Below are 24,771 nucleotides of genomic sequence, written 5' to 3' on the forward strand. Positions count from 1 at the left end.
CCGGATTACTAGGTCGAAAATACAAATTGCTCGGTTTTTTGTCAAGTTTAAAATGAAATGAATTGAATGTTAATATATTTTTAACAAGATTTGTATGGATTTCATTGGTTTTCATCAGTTTATTACTAGCAGTTTGCGCGAAATCCCCTACATAATATGCTGCAAATTATTCCTGTACTTTTTGGGACGTGCAAGATGGTGCTTTGCTTCAGAAAGCATCTCATCTCAATTCGTCAACGGTTGGCATGTTAGCACCTGAGGTCAAATCTTTACCTGCAAACCCTAGGTCTTACTCATAAAGCAGTTTCCATCATCTCTTTGGAGGGGTCTGGTACATTGGATCCAGTAAACAACTCCGATCAACAGACAAATGTAGAGATATCAAAAATCAAGCATTGGATGGTTCATGCTAATAGACCAACTAGCATCATCTAGACCGGAGCTTTCAAGAACCCCAAGCATTCATATTTTGGTTTCATATTCTGATGAAAATGGAAGTTCTCCCAAGAACTGAAACAACCATGGGACTTCAGGATTCGAGTGAGACAAGTCGTCTGGCAAAATGGTGACTGATATCCCCCATAATTTTTTTTTCTTTCCAGAAGATGTTCTCAAGAAAGAAGCATCACAAAAACACCAATATTTCTGTATGGATTCATTGAAGCTTAATCACATCAAGCAATTTTTGGTGGCCGTAACAGATGATGCAGGTACATTCGGAAAAAATCTGGATCACAATGAAACACAAAGAACAGCTGAAATGAAACCTATCACGCAAGGGAACCAGACTTCCAACAAAAAAATAAGGATGGATACTGAAGCCTGAAGGGGGGGTGTTCATACTCCTCCAAGTCGACACAACTTTTCGGTGGATTGGATTGGATCAACAAAAATCCTGTACTGATGAGTGGTCATTGAGCACCAGCATGTTCATCTCTTTTTGCTGCACAACCACAGAGCCAATCTGACACCCAGGCTCCGTCAGAGAGCAATGACTGATACAGAAACCATGATATGGATGAAGCAAAACAACATCCAGATCTTCACTCTCAAGAGAGATTGAGAGAAGCAGCAGGTAAATGTCGAACCAACTCTGATACCATGAATTGTGCAATTCATATGAATTGTACCAATTTGAGTTCCCTTCTTCAAGGACAAAATCCTAGGGAGTACCAATTGGATGTACGGTAACGACGTTGTTGAAGATGAATTAGTTGGCATCCACAGCAGGACTGATTAGCAGTTGTCAGGCTTAAGCTGGAACACTGTTGCAGGAAGTATGTACATTTGTACAAAGACTGTGATGAGACATCTGGACCTCAGGCATAGCAGGCTCACCTTACAGCATCACTACTGCTGCTGATCTGTGGAGAAGAGAAAGCGCTTGATCAAATCTTGAGGCTGATATCACGAAGAGCCAAGTCTTGCAAATTGATTGATACTTCACAAGAGCGTACGAGTTGCCTTCCTAAGATCAGAAGAACATCACTGTAACTGCAATGGAAACCATTGGTTTCAGATTTCATCTTACTGTAAACCAATGTGTTGCACAGCATTGCCATAACAACCAAAGTAAGTGTAGCGATATGAAGCAGCACATAAAGATTCTGATCGAGTCTGAGAATTGGTACAAGAATGATTCTAAAAGAAGGGTGTCTAGAGCATACCTTGCTGTGTTCCTTTTGAAGGATTATTTAGCACAACTATCCTCCATTCATATGTCTTTCTAGAAAGCACAAATAGTATTTTTCTTCAACAAGGGTATAACAATAGAACACATAACACTGAGTAGTCATCAATAGTTATTCGAAATAAAAGCTAGCAATATTTAGGGCAGGTGTGTTTCTGGAAAGGCAAACATGGAAGTTGGCTATGAAGTAAAAGATCGGGAAAAAACAAGATAGATAGCTGATGATACAATCAGAAAGTGCTGTTAAAAAAAAAAATCTGAGAGTGGGTTCTTAATAAATATGATGCACAAAACCAGCAACTCTGCCCCCCAAAAAAGCACCACCACTCATGTCATAATCAAATTTCATCTGTTATAAACGGTTGCCATTTAATCTTTTTCCTTGAACAGGCAGAACTCTGCACCTGTTATTACAGGAGTAGTCCAATGCATACAGCTAAATTGGCCTATCCATATTAATGTGGTAGCATGTAGCAGGCACATATCTAAATGGTATGATGTTAGAACCAAAATTTATTAGAAATGTATGCTTCACTGTTATGTAAAAAAGGTCACCTAAAATGGCAACAATAATTCAAAGTAAAGTAAAAACTGAACAACCTCTCTTTCTCAACTCGTCATATCAATTTAGCATCATAATAGGAAGTTAGAAACAAGCACATCAATTAGAAGTCAGACAAGCATGTGCTGTAAGGAGGTTTCAATACTGCATTTATTTTAGCTAATTACAATTCACGGTAAAATAGGCCACTCTAAGTCATTGACCAGCTAAAATTCATCAACGGAAAAGGAAAAAGGGGGCACAATTTTGTAATTCTGTGAACTGCGGAACATCTGGAAAACAAGTGATGAACACCATTATCACTGTATCTGCTTGATGAAGTAATCTTTGCGCAGAGGAACTATGCTTTCAATGAAAGTATGTGTGCTAAAAGGAAACTCAGATTCTGGACATGCCATCTTCAGTTCAGTGGAGCTTGAACTTGGATCATAACAGTAGAGGTTCCGAGCCAACAACTGAACCCAAATTTTTCCCTCATGGAACAAAGTGTGTTTTGGAGTAAAATAACATGAAGGCATCAACCATGGCAATGAGATGTGGTATCTGTGCGTCCAGGTTGTCTTATCACCACTATCAAGCATCAATATGTCCATTGTACGAGGTGGATTATCATGTCCACCCTCCACAACTAGCAAGCATAGCTTTCCCTCAAGCTCCGCCAAAGAGCAATGCCCTCCATACGACTTGCGTGGGGGAAGCATCATCACATCAAAATTTTCGCTCTCAAGATTCAAACAATTGATACGTGACGAAGCAATGTAACGGAACTTTGTCAGATAGTACACTGCTCCATTCACATGCACCCCTCTATCTGTCGGTGCTCCATGGAAACTCCCAATCTGTCTCCAGGATTTATCTCCAATAGTGAATATCTCGCAGCACACATTGAAAGAATCAAAATGAGCTCCCAGGTAGAAATGTACCACTTTGTGCTCCTTCGTAGACGGGCAAAACCCCAAGCAGTGCCAATTACACGACGAGAACTGGCTGCTCCCTGCGGTATACATCGGCATCGGCAGAGTAGCCGATTCGCCGGTCGTCGGGTTGAGCAACTGCACGGCTCCTGTGCTGTCACCTAGGCAGAGCAGGCCATTGCAAGAATTGTGCACAAAGAGGCTCCTCGAAGCCATGGGCCTGGTCAGCTGGTAGGTAGCCCCCGTGTCGTCGGCGAGCACCATCGCGAGGGACCTATCGTTCGCCTTGTCGTTCGCAAAGAGCAGGAGCTTCTGCTGGCTCCTCTTGAGGTGCTCGTGGACGAAATGGGGATCGGTGAGCTCCGACATCCATGACTTGCAGACAAGCCTGCACGACGCGAGGGTGCGCGCCGGCAGCCTGTGGAAGACCTCCGTGAGCACGTCACTGCAGAGCAGGCGGTGGTCATTCCTCTCCACCGTCTTGGCCTTCTTCCCTCCCATCGTCGAGCCTCCCTGTCCTCGCATCCACCAAACAATCCACACACAGCATCTTAGCACAAACAAGAATCACCTAGTATTACAAATCCGCAAGAACCCTAACGAAAATTCTCATCGCACCATACCTATCATCCACAGCGGAGAGAGCCCCCACGGCAGGCGGAGGCGGCGGCGCAGGGATGGATCAATCTAGTTGTTAGTTGTTCTTCCTGAATCCAAGAAACACAAATTTAGCGCAAACTAAACCAAGAAACCAAACTAATCCGAACCCCCCAAACGCAACAAATCACCAGAAGATACCCAAACCCGCATTGCCCCCTCCAAGATTCTTCCTCCGGTGACCTAGAACAAAACACCTCACGCGGTAGGTGGTGCCTAGCTGCCGGCAGAAAAGAATAGAACCAGAGCCAGCCAAGCCCGCCCCAACGAACGGACCAACCTACCTTCCGCCCAAACCGAACTCAATCAATCAATCAATCACCCCCCCCCCCCCCCCCACCGCCCCCTCGTTCCAATCGAGGATCAGAAAATTCACAACAACAACAACAACAAGAAAGGGGATAGGAGAGGCCGCCGAATCGCCGGAACAGAAAAGAAAACTACAACAAGAAGAAGAACAGCGCGTCGTGCTCACCACCGATCGGGGGGCGGCGGCGGCGAATTCTCCTCTCCCCGCTTCCGCCTCGGCGGTTGCTTTTCGTCGTTTCGGAAGGGGGAGGAAAAAGGAGGAGGAGGAGAGGAGGGGTGGGTTGGTATTTGTATATACTCCTCTTTGTAAGCAGCGAAGAAGCAAACCGCTCATCGCGGGGGGGCGGCGTCGCCGTGTCGAGCCGGCCGTGGGGCGCACGAATCTCGAGGCGGCGGCGGCGGCAGGAGGGCCGTCGATATATGGGATGGGGGCCTGTCGGCTTCCCCGTCGTGAGAGGGGGAGGAGGGAGTCGCGATCGGCGGTCGATACGATAGCGATGTGGTTTGGGGCGAGCGGTTATGCCCCTTTTTTAATCTAAAAAAATAAGGTGCTAGGAGGACTGAAATAGTGATGTTTGATTAGTGTTTTTATTAAGTAGAGGTGTATTTTGATGTTCGGTTTCATTTGAAAGTATGTTTTCTTTGGATGAGAATGGGTCGATATATACTTTCTGTCTATCTATTAATTTGATGATGTTTATGAGTTTTAAGGAAAAATATAGAATATGAATTATTAGGATGTAAAATTGGAGTCCTCTAGATTTTTATTATAGGGGTAAAATTGTAGAGGTGATTAAATATAAGTAAATGATTTGTTTGGGGGACTTCTATTGTTGTTCACGTAAGGAAATTAACCTAGAAATTCCCGCATATTTTGCATGGCGCCATGCAAAATGAGGGTGGCGGCCTACAAATAAATTAGACGTGGCCGGATTTTTTTTGTCATCCTGCTGACGACCGCTAGCCTACACTAATAGGTCAGCATGGCCTGCATAGTGTAGGCGTCGCCCAATCGTCGATACTATAATGCCTTACTTGTGCTTTGTCCCCCCTCCCCCCCCCCCCCCCCAATCCTCTCTCTCAGTTCTCGCCCTCTTCCTCTCTACATCTCGTATCCTCACATGCCACGCGCAAGAATAAGGCATGTCCTCATGACAGCAGCCAAAGAAAAGGCGATAATTTACAACAAATCATGACCTACACCCTTATCACCATAAGTGTTTTGCAAAAGATTACGTAAGTACTAGTTAAAACGGACATAATGAAATGTGATAATGACGTAATCTTTTACAAAAAAACTTATGGTGGTAAGGGTGTAGGTCATGATTTGTTGTAAATTATCGCCTTTTCCAGTTGCAACAATTGATCTCGTTGTATTGGTTAAGTGACTAAGTAAATTGTGGTTTCCTTCTTTCGTAACAAAAATTTAGTTAGCTTTTGTCCGCCATCTAGAAAAAAAAGCGCATGAAGAATGATCAGTCTAATAAACTTGTCTAATAAACTTGTATTGTGGCCAATTTAGGCCGTGTTCGGTTAATCCCTCTCACATAGGATTTGAAGGAGAATAATTCCACACTTTTATTGATGTCTGGAACTAATCCTACTTAATTATCTCTAATTCATTCGTTTTACGAATTAATCCAACAGGGCCTTAAAAACCATAATCCTTCATGCCATTTTGTGTGGTGCATATCAAATGTGCTGCGAATAACAGCAGCGACAGTTCACCATGCTCTTTTTTTTAAAAGAAGCTTCAAATGTCAGTGAGTGGGAATTTGTAAATTAGTTGAAAGTAACAAGCTCCATATTCACAAACTCTTACCATCTTTGTTTCATTGTTTGATCGGTACAAAATTAAAACCAAGATAAAAAGAAGTCAATTTTCACAAAACTTTAAATTATGAGCTTTAATTATGAGGAAGAAAAAAAGAGCTCCAAATTATAACTAAATAACCAAAAAAATGCTTACACAAAGCTTTTCATGCAAATTAACATAATAAAACCCATACTACCAAAACTAGCTTATAGAAGCCTTTTAGATTTTTTTCCCCTCAATAGCCTCTCAGTCAAAACATGATACAACACTTAAAAATGGTATTGTACCCTCCCTAAAAATATACAATATCTCTAACGTACTGTAGCATTATGTCATAACTTAATTAATGTTTTTTTGGAAATATCCAAGAGTTTCAACAACCACAAAGGGAGGATAGCAAGGTCATGCATGGGTCATGGATGGGTGTCAAACTGTCAACTCTAAACTCAAGATTGCCTGTGATGAGTGACACATCCTCGTCCATGTGGGACGGTGCGCATAAACAAAAGGCAAGTCTGCTAGCCACCTGTCAGACGCCCACACCGACGCAACACGACAAGCGGCTTTCCCTTTTCAATCTCCTGATGATACAGGACTGCATGTAGCTCAGGTTCGTATCACCGTGAAAATGTCACCAAAATTAATTTATTTTCATATAGACATTTGCAAAAATTCTAGAGTACGTTTAGCTCAGGTTTATGGCACTATTTAGGCTGCGTTCTTATCCCCTCTTTCCCAACCAACTTCTCTTGTTTTCCACGCGCACGTTTTTCAAACTGCTAAACGGTGTATGTTTTGCAAAAGTTTTTTTATATGAAAGTTGCTTTAAAAAAATCATATTAATCCATTTTTTAAGGTTTTTCCTAATACTTAATTAATTTCACTATAATCGTGTGCTTTGTTTTTCGTAGGGGTGGGCAATAAAAGTCCGAACCGAAAAGACCGACACCGAGACCGAGAAATTTGATCCTAGGCGGTGAAAGGCCGAATTTTGTTCGGTCAATTCAGTTAGTCCCCTCGGTTAACGAATAGACTGAAAAGACCGAATTAATAAAAAAAAGTCTAAATGCAACCTACAATCCACTAAATTCAATAGGATTAAACTCTAATTTTCACATCCCTACTTCTTCTAGGCATGCAACCTAATAAGAGTTTTTACTCATACGTGTTTACAATTTTTTTTGTGATTTTTTGTTTGAAATTTCTATTATTTCTTTGCATATATGAAAATGTTGTTGAATTTCGGTTAGGACCGAGACCGAAACCGAATTTGTCGGTCCTGATATTTTTGCGTTGAAATTTGGTCTTCACTTTTTAAAGACCGAAATGACCGAAAGACCGAAGACCGAGACTAAAATTTTCGGTTAGACCGAATACCCACCCCTAGTTTTCCGTGTCGGGAGGCAAGGTTGGCAATCATGCCTCCCGAACACTGCCTTAGAGGGGCATAGGATTATGAGAAACGACTAATGAGTATCTCAAAATAGTATTGTGCCTCCTCTATAACTACAATCTCAAAATCTACTCCCTCCATCCTAAAAGGAATCAGTTCTTAGCTACGAATCTTTGGTGGTGTTCTTTTCTCCTGAAGATGAAGATGAAGGTTAAGTTTTTCACGTAAAACGAGGTGGTATTAACGTAAGATTGATTGAGTTTGAATTATTACAAACTTGAAAAATAAATTAATATGATATTTTAGAGCAACTTTCATATAGAAAGTTTTCGCACGAAACACACAGTTTAACAGTTTGAAAAGCGTGCCATAAAAATTTTAATCTTCATCCAACTCTTGTTGGACAAAAGAACAGGACCGATATAAGGTACAATATACTCCCTTCATTCCCCCCCCCCCCCCCAAAAAAAAAAAAAACCTAACCTAGATAGGGATTTGACACCATCTGAAACTATCTAGATTCATTATCCTTTGTGATGTCAAATCCCATCCTAACATACTATGTTAGTTTTTCTTAGGACAGAAAAAGTAGGTTAGTTTTTCTTGGGCCAGAAGAAGTATGTTTTTTTTTTTTTGGATGGAGAGAGTTCATGGGAATCTAAATTATTTATAGGACTTGAAGGTGCTAGAACAAACTGCGATTGTTAGAAGATCCCTCTAACAGGGCCTATATATATTACCGTGTAAAGGACCGTGTTGAACGCAAGAATTTCACCTGAATTAAATTATTTTCGTGAAAGACATTAAAAAATTCCAGCGTTCCAAATATTAGCTAGTCTATTATACAGGGCAAGGGATAAAGCCGGCCACACGCTGTCCTTTTCACGCATTGCTTTAGTGAAAAAAATCGTATCCATGATGAAACCAAAGATGGCAAGGGCACATGAGTGCTAGGACAAACTGAAAATGACAGGGTGCCCAATCGAGAACTACAGCCTTGCATTGCATACATGAGAAATTTTAAAAAATAACATATCCTCTTCTCTCTTCAGCTGGATCCATTTCGGCCAACCAAATTAGAGCAAAGTGGAAGTGTGCCAGTTACTAGATACATACCTTTTTTCTTCTCCCAAGTAAGGTATGATTGTAATGACTAGGTGTCATCCACAGGCTTGACAATCAGTCGCTTGCAAAGATATACCTGATACCAGTTTCAGCATTTGGTCCTTTCGCTAGAATGCAGTCTTTTGGAACAATGCAAGGGACACACCACATGCATGATGGAGATTGGTTGTCAAACAGCAGGCACTACATTTGGAACCAATCATTTTCAACACAATGTGATGAGTTTTTACAAGGGAAATCATAAAGGTTTTCGGAAAAACAACCAGAAATTATGTGCGATTCTGATTTTTCTGGAACAGGTTTGACATCAAATAACATTAGGGGCAAGCACTTATGGCACACAAGGAAGATATGATCTGAGATTATATTGTGTTACAGACTCAGCATTGATGGACATGAGACAAGTTTTCTTATTGAGAAGCTAAATGCTGCGCTTTGCGTCTTTTTTTTTACTGCTGAGCCTCTGGCTCCTTTTTCTCCAAATACCTGTAAAGTATTTTCATGTTTTTGTTAGCTTCAGTATTGTCCTTTTCGTTGATCAAAAGGAACTTCGCCATATGTCCCAGCAGACATATATACGAGTACATGTTTTATCAACTACAAACTGAATTTGCTGCCGAAATCTTACCCCTGTGCCCTAGCCCACCGAGACATCTGATAGAGCTGAACCGATTCATTGGAAGCATGGCATGCTAAAAGCAAATAGTTCCGTGGTTGTACCATCCAGGCAAATCTCATAAAGAGTCCTGAATACACGCACATGGCTGCATCGAATGGAGATAGTATTAGATAGGCATGGGCATAGGTTAATGCTGAAATAACTCAATAGGTCTAGATGTTATGTAGCATATCAAGGAGCAAATATCAAGAACTATACCGACCTGCTGTCATGTTGCCAGATATCATTTCAGGAGGTTTGTTCATGTCAACCAAACCCTGCAAGCATAGTAATATAAGTTATCAGAGGGATCATTGGATAACATTGAGCATACAACAAAGGAATGGAAAGACGAAATCACGAAATTAAAGCACAATTATTTGTGTATATGCTAGTAACACAGTCCACATTATAGCATGCAAGTGATTGCAAACCAAATCTTGTTGCCCATTGTGCATTATGATTGCACACTTACTAGCGATGCCTAAAAAGACAGAGACTACTATCAAGCTACCACAGTGAGTGTTAATTTGTTTTATCGAGTAGCAAAAACTGTCAAAAGCATTCAGCTAACAGGTGAATCCAAGTTCCGACTTGGGTGTACTTAATAAATACATGCCAGAGTGCTGGACCATGTGAGTGGGCACAATTTCACTTTACTGCTAACACCATATTTACTGGTTAGACTGATCCTTGACAACTACTCCAGGAGACTTGCTAAACTATCTCAATATCCATCAACCCACATTAATGAATAGTTGAAGTTAGAACGTAGAGTAGCCCATTAGTGGATAGAGCAAGAAGGTGATTTTTCATACAGATCAGGTTATTCACACTTCAGTACACTTCAATATGTAAGATGAAATCAAATGTACTTTTCGCAAGAATAAAACAAACCAGATGTTTTGACGGCTAAGAACATTAACTAGTTTTCAGATGCAACAGAAATGTACCTGCGCCAATGCTCTATTGCAAGCAAAATAAGCATGGTCCAAACCAGAACCATTTCTCAAGAATTCAGTATTCCAACAGAATGTTGCAATGGTAATAAAACAGACATGTTGCCTTGGCACCTCAAAATACAAGCGTTGTTGCAGTGACCTAACATACTCTAGCCTGTTTCAGTAACTGCACATAGAATTGGTACATCTAAATCACATAGTTGTTTAGTGGATGACAGCAATCGTAGCTTTCAGTTTTACAATCATAGCAACATGGTCTGAAAAGTGGATAACCCGATGTGACAATCAGCAGTTTTATGCTGTTCTAAAGAAGAAAATGCCACCTAACAGACATAACATGAAAAAACCAGTGAGCTTCTACTCGATTTCATGCTGCGCTTTTGCACAAATCATCCGAGAACATTTTTCTCATAACACAGAACGCTTTAAGAAGGCGTCGTTGAGCAAACAACTGCTGCATCTTAATAATTATCAACACTGAATTATCGATAGAACATAGGGGCAAACCAAGAGATGATTGTGCGCGTACCGCGAGGACGAAGCCCCAGTTAGCAACGGGCCCCCAGAAATGGGTGGTCTTGGGGCCGACGGGGCTGTTCAGGAACGCCTTCACCGCCGTCGACATGGCCAATCAATCAATCCTCCAGCAAATTCAGCCGCACCTGCGCCCACACCACACCACCAAACCGAACCCTCGTATCACTACCAAAATCACAGAAACCAAGCACGCATCCATATCCATCCATGCATCCAATCCATCCTCATCCTAGAATGAACCTAACTTTCCCAAATCAGCCCGAATCCCAATAATACCGCCCCCAACAACCCTCAATCCCTAACCCAACCAAAGAACCCCCTCACCCTCCGTTCTCGCACCACGATTTCTTGGGAATTCTGGTCCGGAAGAGATTCTTGGACCACATGGATGGAATCAAATCTTTCCAAGAAGGTTGGAGAGCGAGAGGGAGAGGGGGATTACCTCGTCGTCGGTCGTCGAGGTCGGGAGGCGGCGAGGGGTTGACGAGAGAAGATGGGGAACCAGCCAAGCCAACAGCCAAGGATATGCGGGGGAGATTGGATATGGGCTGGGCTTATGGGTTCATGGCCCAACATGGCGTGCGAACGGAGGCCCATTCGTACTGATTCATCCGGCCCGTTTAATGGCCTTCTCCAATCCGGGCCTAGCCTTGTTTTTTTTTTTTTCAATCCGGCCCCTGTTTCTGCAAAGCCAGAGGTGCCTGTAGAGAATCTAGAGGTGCTGCTGCTGCAAAACTGAAAAATCACTATCACAAATCCAGGATACAGCAGTGAGCGTAATCTCACGCTTCATTCATCTTAAAGTATAATACCCCATAACTAGATTAGATAACTTAAAGCCCACCTAATTGACTTATATGATTTATATGATTTATAAATCAGTGGATTTAAGTTTAGTATTTCCTCCGTTTTACAATGCAAATCATTCTAACATTTTCCACATTCAAATGAACGACTTATATTGTGGAAAATGTGGAAAATGCTAGAATGACTTATATTGTGGAACGGAGGGAGTAGTGAAGTTTAGTAGTGAAGGTATATAAGTTATACCTTTATTTCACATAAGTCAGAAACCCTTTTTTAACCTAGCTTTTGGCTTAATAGTGTTAGAGTGGCTCATGGCTTAAAAAATCAAACAAAAAGATTGCTTATTTGTTTAGGATAGATTTTTTGGTTTATAAACCTAAACAAAGAGGATATTAGTAATGTAAAACTGGACATGGAGAAAATTAGGCTCTATTTAGTACCCAAAATAAAAAATTCCACACTATCGCATCGAATGTTTGAACACATTCATGGAGTATTAAATGTAGGAGAAAAAACAATTACATAGATTGCGTGTAAATTGCGAGACGAATCTTTTAAACCTAATTGCGCCATGGTTTGATAATGTGGTGCTACAGTAAATATTTGCTAATGATGGATTAATTAGGCTTAATAAATTCGTCTCGTAATTTACTGATGGAATATGTTATTAGACTACGTTTAATACTTCAGATGTGTGTCCATATATCCGATGTGACAATTAAAACCTGTGACAATTAAAACCAAATTTTTTTCCCAACTAAACAAGGCCTTAGGGTGTGTTTAGTTCTTTGGGTGTAAAGTTTTTGAAGTATATGAACGCACATTTGAAATATTAAACGAGACTAATAACAAAATAAATTACAGATTCCGCTTGTAAACTGCGATACGAATTTATTAAGCCTAATTAATCCGTCATTAGCAAATATTTACTGTAGCATCACATTGTCAAATCATGGTGTAATTAGGCTCAAAAGATTTGTCTCGCAATTTTACATGCAAATTGTGCAATTGTTTTTTTCTCACATTTGATGCCTCATGCATGTGCCAAACATTTGATGTGATGTTTTTGGCCAAATTTTTTTTTATATAAGCAAAGGCCTTGGCTAGAGAAGAAGAGTTCGGCACCGTGTTTACATCCCAATTTTTTCTTCAAATTTTAACTTTTTCTATTACATCAAACTTTCCTACTCATATAAACTTTCAACTTTTCCATCACATCGTTCTAATTTCAATCAAACTTTTAATTTTGACGTAAACTAAACACGCCTTAGACGTGTAAAAGACCGCGGACAGTCAAAGCCGAGCGACTCAGAATTTGCCAGGTAGAGGGGGGCAGCTTGCATTGATGACAGTGAAATTGATGCACCAAAAGTAGTACCAAACCATTTGTAGGTGGGTGGTAGCTGCTCTATAATCTCCTGTCTTTTTCGAGAAACCATTTATAAGTTTGCTTGTGGGTGAAAATGTCAAACATTTGATAATTAAACTGATATTCACATGTCAAAGGGTCCATTCTTTTTTCGATTGCAGTCACCGGATATTACCAAGAGCACACTTTCCAAACTTCGAAACGGCACGATTTTTCTAAAAAAAACTTGCAACTTTCGGTATTTTTTGCCTGTTATATGACCAATTTTACCTTTTTTTTTATATTGGTGTCCTCAAAAATATATCATAAACCCAATTTATCAATCGCTCGTATCACTTTCAAATGGTCCCTTAGGCTGAGTTAACGCATAATTAACTAAGTACTAGTAAAAGAACTTCAAAAATATATTAATATGATTTTTTTAAAGCAACTTTTATATAAAAAACTTTTGCAAAAAACACACCGTTTAGCAATTTGAAAAGTGCGTGCGCAAAAAAAGAGGAAGGTGGGCTGGGAAAGAAGGGGGAAGAATAAAACCTTAGTGTGGTACAAGAGGTGATATTGTCCGAGTTATATATAGGCCTTGTTTAGTTCGCGAAAAGAAAATTTTTGAATGTCACATCAGACGTTTGACCGGATATCGGAAGGGGTTTTCGGACACGAATGAAAAAACTAATTTCATAACTCACCTGGAAACCGCGAGACGAATTTATTAAGCCTAATTAATCCGTCATTAGCACATGTGGGTTACTGCAGCATTTATAACTAATCATGGACTAATTAGGTTCAAAAGATTCGTCTCATGATTTCCATGCAAACTGTGCAATTACTTTTTTTATTTATATTTAATGCTCCATACATATGTCTAAAGATTCGATGTGATGTTTTTAGAAAAAAATTTGGGAACTAAACATGACCATAGTTATATTTTGGGATGGAGGGAAAAGTTGACATGAGAGGAGAAATTCATGGTTGAAGTCATATGTTAGAAAGGTGTACCAAGAGCTACATTTTGTTGTTATTAAACCATCTATTTTATTTGTTTCAAATTACTTACATTCTGTTATTTAGTTATTTTTTAAAAAATACTTGCTATTCTCACAATTCAAAGTATTATTTTTAGTAGTGACCTTTACTTTCTACCCTTCGTCAATGCATCTAGATTGTTACTTCGTCAATGCAGCTACACACAACCGTTAATCGGAGCTAATGGTTGCTTTGGAAACAAATAAGAATGTACTTAGGCTCTGTTCTCTGCTGGCAGTTCCCATCCGGAACCGTGCGCGCGGAAAACGGAGTGATCCATTAGTGCGTGATTAATTAAGTACTAGCTAATTTTTTTTCAAAAATAATCAATATGATTTTCTTTAAACAACTTTCGTATAGAAACTTTTTGCAAAAAACACAATGTTTAGCAGTTTGAAAAGCGTATGCGCGGAAAACGATGGAGGGTTGGGAACCCTATGTTCCAAACAGACCCTTAATCGGGGTAACGACTTAATTTGCCGCAACTTATTAATTATTTTGAAACTTATTAGAATGACAACCAATCTAAAAAATAGGGTTATATATAATACTAACAGCGAGTATACGAGCTCTTTCTCACTTCTTTTAAGAGGTTTTATACTAACACCTCGTCTCGGTTACAAAACTTTTCTCATCTCAGCCACTTTCATATATAATCGTGTTAACATACGTGCACAAACAATAATCCATCTTTTCCTTCCCTCCCGCTCCTCCTAGTGGCACATCGCATGCTCGCCTCTTCACCAGCACAATATCCTCCCCGTTCTCGCTGGTGCCAAAAGTCGCAAACGGCGCTGACAAGCCCTCGCCGGTGCCGAAAGTCGTAAATGGTGCTGACAAGCCTGCACAAATCCCGATATCCCTACGTCCCCTGAGCCATCCTCCCTCTATTCTCCCCTCCCCCTCCAAAAGAAAAAAAGCTAGGCAGTAGCGAGTGCCCCCATCCACTATATTCCTCGTCTCCGTTGGCTTCCCGTTGCTGGTGATGCCATCACCGCCCCTTCTCCTGATAACTAGTTGAGATCCCACACCCTTACTGCCTTGTCGCCTCCTATAGCCAATCTAAGCCATGTGAACTTTCTTCCGATCCTCCCCATTTTCCACCCTCTTTTCATGTGATTCTAATGCTGAGCCCTAAATCCTAACTTGTCTTAGCGTTCTTAGTCGTCGGAGCCAGAGAAGGAGCCTGCCACTAGGAATCTTTGTTGATTTGATTTGAAGAATATGCAATTAAACCCCCTCCACACACACACCCAAAAAAAAAATCAAATAAAGGTTAGCAATTCCGTTTCTTCAATCATATTCTTAGCTAAGCTGGTGTGACATTACAAACAGGACGAACTAGCGGAGGCCACAATTCATATACTTGGTGCTCCTCGATATTGGTTACTTCACTTGTTTCACAATATTTGTTGGATTTAATGTCACTTTAGAACTGCATGCTTGATCAAACTTGTGCCAATCGCGAGTAGGTTAAATTTGACTGAGAAAATGCTTTTACATACCATACCATAAATTTGTAGTAACTTTACTAGCTAGCTAGCTAGCTAGGTTTTGACGGTAAATTAGAGTAGAACTTACCTGGTGGCCAAAGTTAGGCTCTGCAAATGCCAATGCCGCATAACTTATCTCTGGAGGTTTTGTTATTAGTTTTATCATCATAATCTAGGTGGACAAGGCATATATATGTAGCTGGGAAAATATTGGTAAACAATTAATTTCAGGGAGCAATTACTCCTATGAGTAGCGATGAATTTTGTTTCAATTATGATATGAAATGATCATGAAAACACTAGTTGAGGACGTCGATAAACTTTATAGTATTAGCTGGTGGCTAATTAATTGCCCACAGAAAAATTAGGCTGTACTTCGGTCTCATGCAGCACACGAAATAAATTGGCGTGTAACATAAAGTTGCTACTATATATTTGTTTTGACATGTCATCGTACCGGCCAGTCCACCCAAACACGTGCCACCTATGAGCGCACGTACGTGCACCATACTTCTAGGTGCTCGTGAAATTTTGTAAGATTCCAATCTTAAAGAACTTTTTTTTTTCTCCATGGCCTTTTGAAATAAAATAAAATAAAATTTACCCTTGAAATAAAGTAATTATTTTAATCCGGTACCATTACAATAGTTTTTAGGGAAGATTGGAACCATGCCATTATAATTTTACAAATTTGAGATATGCCATTCTAACCCACATGTCATTGACTAATGTGGGTTCTACATGTCATTGAGATACCGATGGTATATCTCAAAATTTACAAAATTATAATGGCATGATTCCAATTTACCCTAGTTTTTACCGGAAATAAATCTATCTAAATCATTTATCTTTTCTAATTCAACGTATCATATATATATATATTTATTTATACTATTAAATAATTTTTTTCATACTGATAACGGAACTCATAAACTAATGGTTAATATTACTTCTGGTGATAATACTCCATATAGCTAGGGTAGTAAGGGTCTGTTTAGATCCCACTAAAAATTTTACACCCCATCACATCGAATGTTTGAACACCCATATGAAGTATTAAATATCGGGTAAAAAATAACTAATTGCACAGGTCACGACTACTTTGCGAGATGAATCTTTTAAGCCTTATTGCTCTATGATTTGACAATGTGGTGCTACAGTAAACATGCGCTAATGACGGATTAATTAGGCTTAATAAATTCATTTCGTGGTTTTACTGATGGATAATGTAATTAGTTTTTTTATTAGTCTCCAAACACCCCATGCGACACCCTATATAATACCAAATGTGACACGTCAAAACTTTACACCCCTGATCTAAACACCCCTAAATGTTATTTTCCCGTGATTTTGAACAGCTCATGTCTTTAATTTGACCTACACCGGAGTTCTGCCGGTGCTGACTACTATGTTTCCTTTTTCTTAGCATAAAAATGCATCGGTCAGCAAAAACTCAAAATCTGGTGGGGGAAAAGGTTAAAGTAAGTTCTTCCTTACTTTAACCGGCAGCCAATCTGCTGGAGTAGTAATTAATTAGCATGTGGTTTAACATTATATTCGGTCAAAATCACCAACATTCTTCCGAAGAGTACCTTTAGATCGTTGAGTAGCATTATTGGCAACGTACTTAACCTTTTGCAAGTTGGCTGTAATTATATTGAAAGAAGAGAATGAGGTCGGATAACAATAAATGCCCACTAGACAATTTCTGCATATGCAGTTTTGTATCGTGATATTTCGTCCTTTGCAAGTTGGCTATAATTGAAAGAAGAAAGAGGTTGGATAATAATTAATATATATACCCATTAGAGAAATTTCTGGTTATGCAATTTTGTATCGTCATACCCTCTCCGTACTAAAATGTTGCAACTTAGGATAGATCCGCAATAAATCTAAACGAAAGTTATGTCATGATACGTTGTATTAGGATGAGGTAAAAGGAAGTATTAATCTGTAAGATTTTGACATGGTATATCCCAACAAGACTAATTACTACTGTGAACAGATTATGCATGTACCAGATGACGGGCGCCGGTAGCTTAGCTAGCTCCATCAGCTTTTATTTCGTCTTGGTGGAAGAAAAAGAAGTGTACATTCAATTGTAAAGCTGTTTATACACTCCTACAAATATGGCACAAACCTTGTCGTCCAAACCGCGAAATTAATTAACGCTTTACACTAAAGCTCGCAGCCTCGCACGTACGCGGCACTCCTTGTTGCCACGCTGCACAGAGCGCGACGCCGCGCGAGTTGTCGCGGCGACATGAGGAAAGGCGCCGCCGGAATCGCGTGCACTTGCTCGGCGGCGGCGGCGGCCTCCGCTCTTGTGAAGCTTCTTGTTCTTGTGGCGGCGGTGGCGGCGACGACGTCCGCCGGTGGCGGCGACGAGCCGACGTACGAGACCAAGTCCATAGACCCGAGCCTCGCCGTGATGACGCTGCCGGCGCCCGTGACGGGCCCGGAGAGCCTCGCCTTCGACGGCCGCGGCGACGGGCCCTACACCGGCGGCTCCGACGGCCGCATCCTCCGCTGGCGCGGCGGCCGCCTCGGCTGGACCGAGTTCGCCTACAACTCCAGGCACAAGTAAGCTAGCTATATCTATCCAGAAATTTTATGTTCTTAGAAAACTACCTCAAGTTACCTAAATTATGTTAAAATTTTTGGTAGCTCGATATATAGTATATGAAGATATCAAATTAATTTATTTTTGAGAATTACACACTACAACATAGACACTCAAAACGCACACACACTCACTCCTTTGGACACACGCACCCAAATCTTAAGCATTTTTAAAGACTGGACCGGCAAATACTTGACATTAATTTTATGATAGATAATATAATATCTCTCGGTATTTTTTCAAGGATTATAAAATTACCCATATCTATACAAGTCTAACTGCGCCGCATGCACTAGAATGCACTGACGACTGACCTGCGATTTGTTCACCCACCAGGAGCGTCGGCGTTTGCTCGCCGGAGAAGAAGCTGGTGGTGCCGGAGAGCGTGTGCGGGCGGCCACTGGGGCTGCAGTTCCACCACGCCTCCGGCGACCTGTACGTGGCCGACGCGTACCTGGGCCTCCTGAGGGCGCCGGCGCGCGGCGGGCTCGCCGAGGTGGTGGCGACGGAGGCCGCCGGCGTGCCGTTCAACTTCCTCAACGGCCTCGACGTCGACCAGAGGACCGGCGACGTCTACTTCACCGATAGCAGCACCACGTACCGGAGGAGGTACCCCAAATTAAATCAATCATTCAACCATGTTCATACTGCACAGTGTGCATGCATGCATCGTGCAGTTAATCGTGTGCCATGCTAGGTTGCCTGCCCGCCCTGCTTCCTGTCTCCGGAAAATCTGATAATTTTTTTTTTCGTTTACATCACGAAGGTATCCGTAAATATCCCAACAGATATAGATGATTTTGTATTTTATCTAACCTTTGCCACGAACCAAAATACATCCTAACATTCAATAGACGGGATTAGTAGTAAAGGTTGCTACGATAATTTTATATGTGTTACACTTCTTTTTAATGGATATGTGTTACACTTTATTAGTTAGTGTATGGTTTGCTATAACAGTGGTCGTGTTGTTTTTTTAAATTCTATTTCCTCCATCCTAAAATATAAAAATATATTTTTAGTATAAATTTGAACTATAAATGTAGCTATGTTTTTGGACGGGGTATCTGGTTTAGTCGCAACTCAATTTACCAAATAAATAGGCATGTCATATATATTTTGCTTTGGGTAGCTGCAAATGTAGTTATGACACGCGGGCCAATATACCAGTAAAGCATATCTTAAATGTATATCTCAGATTAAATATATACCTAACTAAACAAATTGTGGCGCACCTTATCTTGAAATGGTAAATTATGGCAACCAATCAAACTGACCCTTCAACCAATCAAACTGGCGCACCTTTCGTCTTTCATCTGGCACCTTAGAATTTTGAAACCGTACATTCAACCTCCCAAACTTAACAATACAATTCATATAACCCTCTAAGGTGATTTTTGTTATCTAATTTATATATATATTGGATGAGTTTTACTACGTAACATACACATTAGACATATATGATAGAATTTCCACTTGAATATTTCTTCGCCCTGTTTACTCTCACTTACAAACTACCAACATAATACTAGTTTGGCATCACTATAGAGTATAAATCGATGATTGACGATATATATGTTATTTAAAACCGCTCACTTAAACGTCCAGATATACAAAACCACTGTTCAAAATCATTTTAGGAGTAATATAAAAGTTTAGGGGGTTCAGCATTCGGATTTAATGTATTGGGTATTGATAGACTTTCATCTAAAGTTTAGGTGGACGTATGGATTTTTTTTTCTAATTTAGAAACCAGCGTAGTGCAACAGGCACAATAACCGCTAACCACGGCTAAATTTGTAATGAAAACAGATTTTAGCATACAAACTATTGTTATCTTGGCATGCAAATCAAGTAGGTTTATTTATTTATTGCTCTAGTTGTTTGTTGAATATGAGTCAATGTTTTTCATCGTACGCAATTCGTTACTACCATTAATTAAGTATCTTTTGTCCTACAACTGTGCGAGGCAGGCGATGATGCAGTTTTATCCTGCGAATTAATTAAGTAGACAGTAATTAAAATCCTTGGAACAAATGTTTGATGAGGTCTTTTTTTTTATCAGCAATTAATGACTGGAAATCATAGGTAATAGCTTACTATTATCCTCTAGCCAAATACTCCCTCCATACTCATAAAGGAGGTCGTTTAGTACAGCGACACGGTTTCCAAAGAACAACTTTGTCTTCTTGTTTCTATAAAAATATTTATTGAAAAGTGATATATGTATACTTTTATGAAATTATTTTTCAAGACAAATCTATTTATATAATTTTTACATTTTCAAACTCAACAACTTGAGAGTTATTTATGATTTATATTCCCAAGGTTTGACTTAAACATTGTCTTAGATAATTTTTTTTATGAGTACGGAGGAAGTATAAACTTACGTGGATGAAAAAGGTATAAACAAATTAAGGGTGTTGGCTCTAATATAAGAGCTAACTCAACTCGTGCTCCAAAACAAATACATTAAATGTTATAATATATTATATATGTTACCTGCTTTTAGTTGAACTAATATCTACCAGTGAGCTCTACTATTATGAACTTGTTCCAACGTATGGCATGACCTATTGACCTTTCCCGACATAATGCCCGAAATTCACTAATGTATACTCCAGATTCCTCAACTGTATGCCATCACATCACACATAATCAGACAGATCTCCTGTCTATGTATGCATTAATTTGTGAGCTTGATTGATCCAACTAGCAACCGAATCTAACTCTAAAATTACCAAATGATGAAAGAAAAACAACGATATATACAACGTTTTTGTGTACTGGGAGGAGGTATATTATATTTCGATTTATCTCTTTGCTACTCAATCCGTCCCAAAATATAAGCATTTTTAGCTATAAATCTGAACAACAACTGTATGTCCAGATTCTTTGTCCAGATTTATAGCTGAAAGTTATTAGTTTTGGAATGGAGGTAGTATTTAATTAACTTTTGAGCTTTTAAAAGAGTGTACCTATATTAGCGCAAAGTTAATGGAAACTTAAAAAAAACTCTCCAGTAAAAAAATGGAGAAAATTCATCTTGTGCCTCTAAAATTTCACCATGCCCTTGATATCACTTATATCTTCCATAACCCTAAAATTTTCTTGATGCACTATATGCCCCTGAGTTTCTTTATCTTTATATATGCCATTTGTTAGTACGTTGACTATTTATTCCTTTTGAATTGATCCTATATTGCCTTTGACATATAACAAAAGCGCATAATTTCCCATATAGGGGTTTTTGGTTTATGACATGAAAATAAGTGATAATTTTACCAAAATCACTAAAGTTTCAATTATTTGGAAATTTGAAAGGTAAATATCAATAAACTGGAACACTAAAAATTTTATAGAACCATATTTTTATTAATTTGTTAAAATTTGATTTTCTTTTTTTGCTTTTCAAATTTGATACAATTGTTTTTAAAAAAACTTAGTGATTTGTTCATTTCAGCAAATTCTATTAATTATCTCATAATTGAAAAGTATTCTTTAGTTTCTTTTTTGTTGGGTGGGGGGGGGGGGGGGTTATCACTCTCGGTTTATGAACTACTCCTTCTATCCCCAAGAATACTCAAACCATAGCATCCATGAAGAATTTAAGGAGGAAGACAAAAGATTAAAATGCCTCTAATTAATAGAAAAGTTTTATCGGTAAATTTGTAGGTGATGGGTACTAAAAGAATAAAATTTCTCAATTTTGCGGACCAGTGATAAGTTAGAAGGGAGGAGTTAAGCCCCATTTAGATCCCACCCCAAAATTTTTCACCCTGTCACATCAAACGTTTGAACACATGTATGAAGTATTAAATATAGGCTAAAAAATAACTAATTGCCCAGATTGCGACTAATTTGCGAGACGAATCGTTAAAGCCTAATTACTCCATGATTTGACAATGTGGTGCTACCGTAAAAATTTGCTAATGACAGATTAATTAGGCTTAATAAATTTGTCTCGTGATTTACTGACGGATTTTGTAATTATTTTCTTATTAGTGCCCGAACACCCATGCGACAGCTATATAATATCCGAGGTGACACGCCAAAACTTTACACTCTTGGATCTAAAGACCCCCTTAGTTTATTCTTGGATAAAACTGAAACTCTAAAAGTTGGTTTATTTTGAGACAAAGGAATAGGAAACATGACTATTCTAAGAAAGTTTAAATGGTGAAAGTTACTCGAGTGGTGAACTCTACCAAAATAAATATGAAATGATCAATATAAAAACTTAGGAGCATATAATGGATTGAACAAAACTTTAATAATAGAACTGATTGGATGAACAATTAAGGTATTTTAATAAAATATGATTAATAAAGTATTAAAACTATTATAACACTTGAAGAAAATGGATTTGTTTGATTAATTTAAGAAACCTTTTTATACATAAGCAATCGTTTAGTAGTTCGAGAAGAAGCGTTTAAACGAGCGAGTAGATCAGCTTAATATGATCATTCAAACACAGTCATGGTCGGTGACTCCGTGTGAAGCCACCTGGGAATTATTACACCTGCAACTGAACACATTGTCTTTACACACAGACAAGAGCACAGGCTAGATATAAGAAAAGCTGTAAGAAATTGACAAATTGCCAGCTCATTTAGAATATGGAACACTGCATTCATCCGGCCCGCATGTCGTGTTAGCAGTAGGGAAACTGATTTCATCTCTCGAGAGAGAATATCCCCTCGTTTTATGCATGTCATCTAAATAGTCATAAAATTTTTTTATAAAAATTGGCAACAAGATTAATATGAAATATATCACTCCACAAACATGCAAATTTAAATTTAACTTTTACAAGTTGTAAAAAAATAACAAATATAGTTGCGAATGTACAATAACTATTTTCAGTTTAATTTGATCTGTTTGTTGCAACTTGTAGAAATTAAATTTGGTCTTGCATGTTTGTGGAGTAATTTATTTCATATTAATATATATTGTCATTTTTTTTCAAAATTTTTAATATCTATTTAGATGACATAAAAACAACGAGGGGATATCCCCTCAAGAGATGAAAATCCACATCCGTTAGCAATACTACTATTAACTAATCAATGGGCCATCCCATAATTATTGCTCCATTTGTTCTAAAATATAAATATTTTTAGCATAATATTAAATCGAACATTCGTAACTTTTACTATTAATAGAAACAAAAGAACAATAACGTAAAATTAATGTTGCTAGATTTAGCATTAAATAAAGTATCATAATATAAAATTCTTTTTATTTAAATCCTCTTATTAAAGTAGCATATCGAAATCTAAAATTATTTATATTTTTGGATGGAAGGAGTAGCAATTAATCAATTTAATAATTTGTAACTGATGGTCTGCAGCCAGTACCTGCTGGTGGTGGCCATGGGTGACGAGACGGGGCGGCTGCTCCGGTACGACGCGCGGCGGCGGCGCGTCACCGTGCTCCACTCCGGCCTCCCCTACCCGAACGGCGTCGCCGTCAGCGACGATGGCACCCACGTGGTGGTGGCCCACACGGGCCTCTGCGAGCTCCGCCGCTACTGGCTGCGCGGGCCGCGCGCCAGCAAGTCGGAGACGTTCGCCGAGGTGCCCGGCTACCCGGACAACGTGCGCCGCGACGGCGACGGCGGGTACTGGGTGGCGCTCAGCCGCGGGGCCGACAGTGACGACGTAGCGCCGACCGTGGCCGTGCGGGTGACGGCGGCGGGGAAGAAGAAGGGTGGAGGCGCGGCGGTGGTGGCAGAGGCGCTCGCCGGGTTCAGCTTCGTGACGGTGAGCGAGGTGGCGGAGCAGAACGGCACGCTCTGGATCGGCTCCGTCGACACGCCGTACGCCGGCGCCGCGGTGAGGGGTCGCTGGTGACCATGTTCCGTCGGGCGGTTGGTGGTGCCGGTGTGCGTTGCACGGTGCAACTACCCTGATTAAATTTCGTTACATTTAGTACATACGATGTGTGGTCTAATCTTATCTTATAACTAATTAAAATATTTATATTTTTTCCTTTCGTCACAACAAGAATTTCGTCCGTAAAGTCCGATCAGTTTGTACCCTACGTCCCCGCACGCGCATCGCGTAATACTTTTGCAGATTTTTTGGCAATATAATCACAACAATTTCCTATTCTACAAAGCCAGGCCCACCATCTACAAATAGACCGGGTAATCAGCTTTTTGTTTAGGTAATCACATCTATTTCACCGTTTCTTTCTCCAATCAACACGGAACACAATCTAATTGGGGCCCTTCTAATGGGAGATCGATCGCCAGCGATTGCGCTGGACGATCAGTTCTTCCCCCTCTCCCCCTATACTCCTTCCTCTTCTCCCTCCTTCCTCCTCCCCTTCTTCTCTTTCTATTTATAGTACACACAAAATTTTTTTAAAAAACAAAAAGTTAGAAAAATTTATGTATAGAAATACTATATATATAAAAATTTGAATTCAAATTCAAATTTAAATCGAGTATGTAAACTTTTGACTTATAAACTTTGGGTCTATAAACTTTAGGTGTATAAACTTTTAGATGTATAGAAATACTATATATAGAAAATATTTGAATTCAAATTTGAATTTAAATTTGAATTTGAATTCAAATTCAAATTTGAATCGGGTATGTAAACTTTTGACTTATAAACTTTGGGTCTATAAACTTTAGGCGTATAAATTTTAGATGTATAGAAATACTATATATATAGAAAATATTTGAATTCAAATTCAAATTTGAATCGGATATAATTCAAATTCAAAATTAAAACGGGTATGTAAACTTTTGACTTATAAACTTTGGGTCTATAAACTTTAGGCGTATAAATTTTAGATGTATAGAAATACTATATATA

General features: G+C 39.4%; 3 protein-coding genes across 3 annotated transcripts; 1 reads left to right on the top strand and 2 right to left on the bottom strand.

Moving 5' to 3' along the window:
* Positions 1–674: 674 nt before the first annotated feature.
* Positions 675–4,437, bottom strand: LOC127785376 (putative F-box protein At2g02030). Its single transcript, XM_052312808.1, has 3 exons — positions 4,299–4,437; positions 3,790–3,873; positions 675–3,679 (listed from the first exon to the last, which is right to left on the bottom strand). Exon 3 carries the CDS (start codon positions 3,665–3,667, stop codon positions 2,552–2,554), a length of 1,116 nt encoding a protein of 371 aa, XP_052168768.1. The 5' UTR covers positions 3,668–3,679; positions 3,790–3,873; positions 4,299–4,437; the 3' UTR covers positions 675–2,551.
* A 4,217-nt stretch (positions 4,438–8,654) lies between these two features.
* LOC127785379 (mitochondrial pyruvate carrier 1-like) lies at positions 8,655–11,153 on the bottom strand. Its single transcript, XM_052312814.1, has 5 exons — positions 11,066–11,153; positions 10,616–10,748; positions 9,348–9,402; positions 9,095–9,230; positions 8,655–8,952 (listed from the first exon to the last, which is right to left on the bottom strand). Exons 2-5 carry the CDS (start codon positions 10,709–10,711, stop codon positions 8,916–8,918), a joined length of 324 nt encoding a protein of 107 aa, XP_052168774.1. The 5' UTR covers positions 10,712–10,748; positions 11,066–11,153; the 3' UTR covers positions 8,655–8,915.
* Positions 11,154–17,507: 6,354 nt separating this feature from the next.
* LOC127783636 (protein STRICTOSIDINE SYNTHASE-LIKE 10-like) lies at positions 17,508–23,930 on the top strand. The gene is made up of 3 exons (XM_052310827.1): positions 17,508–17,901; positions 18,278–18,550; positions 23,295–23,930. Exons 1-3 carry the CDS (start codon positions 17,582–17,584, stop codon positions 23,794–23,796), a joined length of 1,095 nt encoding a protein of 364 aa, XP_052166787.1. The 5' UTR covers positions 17,508–17,581; the 3' UTR covers positions 23,797–23,930.
* The last annotated feature ends 841 nt before the right edge of the window (positions 23,931–24,771 follow it).

This window comes from Oryza glaberrima, chromosome 9 (genome assembly GCF_000147395.1).
Source record: "Oryza glaberrima chromosome 9, OglaRS2, whole genome shotgun sequence".
Taxonomy (NCBI): Eukaryota; Viridiplantae; Streptophyta; class Magnoliopsida; order Poales; family Poaceae; genus Oryza; species Oryza glaberrima.

Bases quoted from the DNA above. Each gene is read 5' to 3' on its own strand.
- LOC127785379 (XM_052312814.1), bottom strand. From the start codon at position 10,711: ATGTCGACGGCGGTGAAGGCGTTCCTGAACAGCCCCGTCGGCCCCAAG. The intron at 9,403-10,615 runs GTACGCGCACAA...CTATGCTTGCAG, and splicing joins ACTGGGGCTTCGTCCTCGCG to GGTTTGGTTGACATGAACAA. The intron at 8,953-9,094 runs GTAAGATTTCGG...AATACTTTACAG, and splicing joins CGGTGGGCTAGGGCACAGGG to GTATTTGGAGAAAAAGGAGC.
- LOC127785376 (XM_052312808.1), bottom strand. From the start codon at position 3,667: ATGGGAGGGAAGAAGGCCAAGACGGTGGAGAGGAATGACCACCGCCTG.
- LOC127783636 (XM_052310827.1), top strand. From the start codon at position 17,582: ATGAGGAAAGGCGCCGCCGGAATCGCGTGCACTTGCTCGGCGGCGGCG. The intron at 17,902-18,277 runs GTAAGCTAGCTA...TTCACCCACCAG, and splicing joins GCCTACAACTCCAGGCACAA to GAGCGTCGGCGTTTGCTCGC. The intron at 18,551-23,294 runs GTACCCCAAATT...GATGGTCTGCAG, and splicing joins AGCACCACGTACCGGAGGAG to CCAGTACCTGCTGGTGGTGG.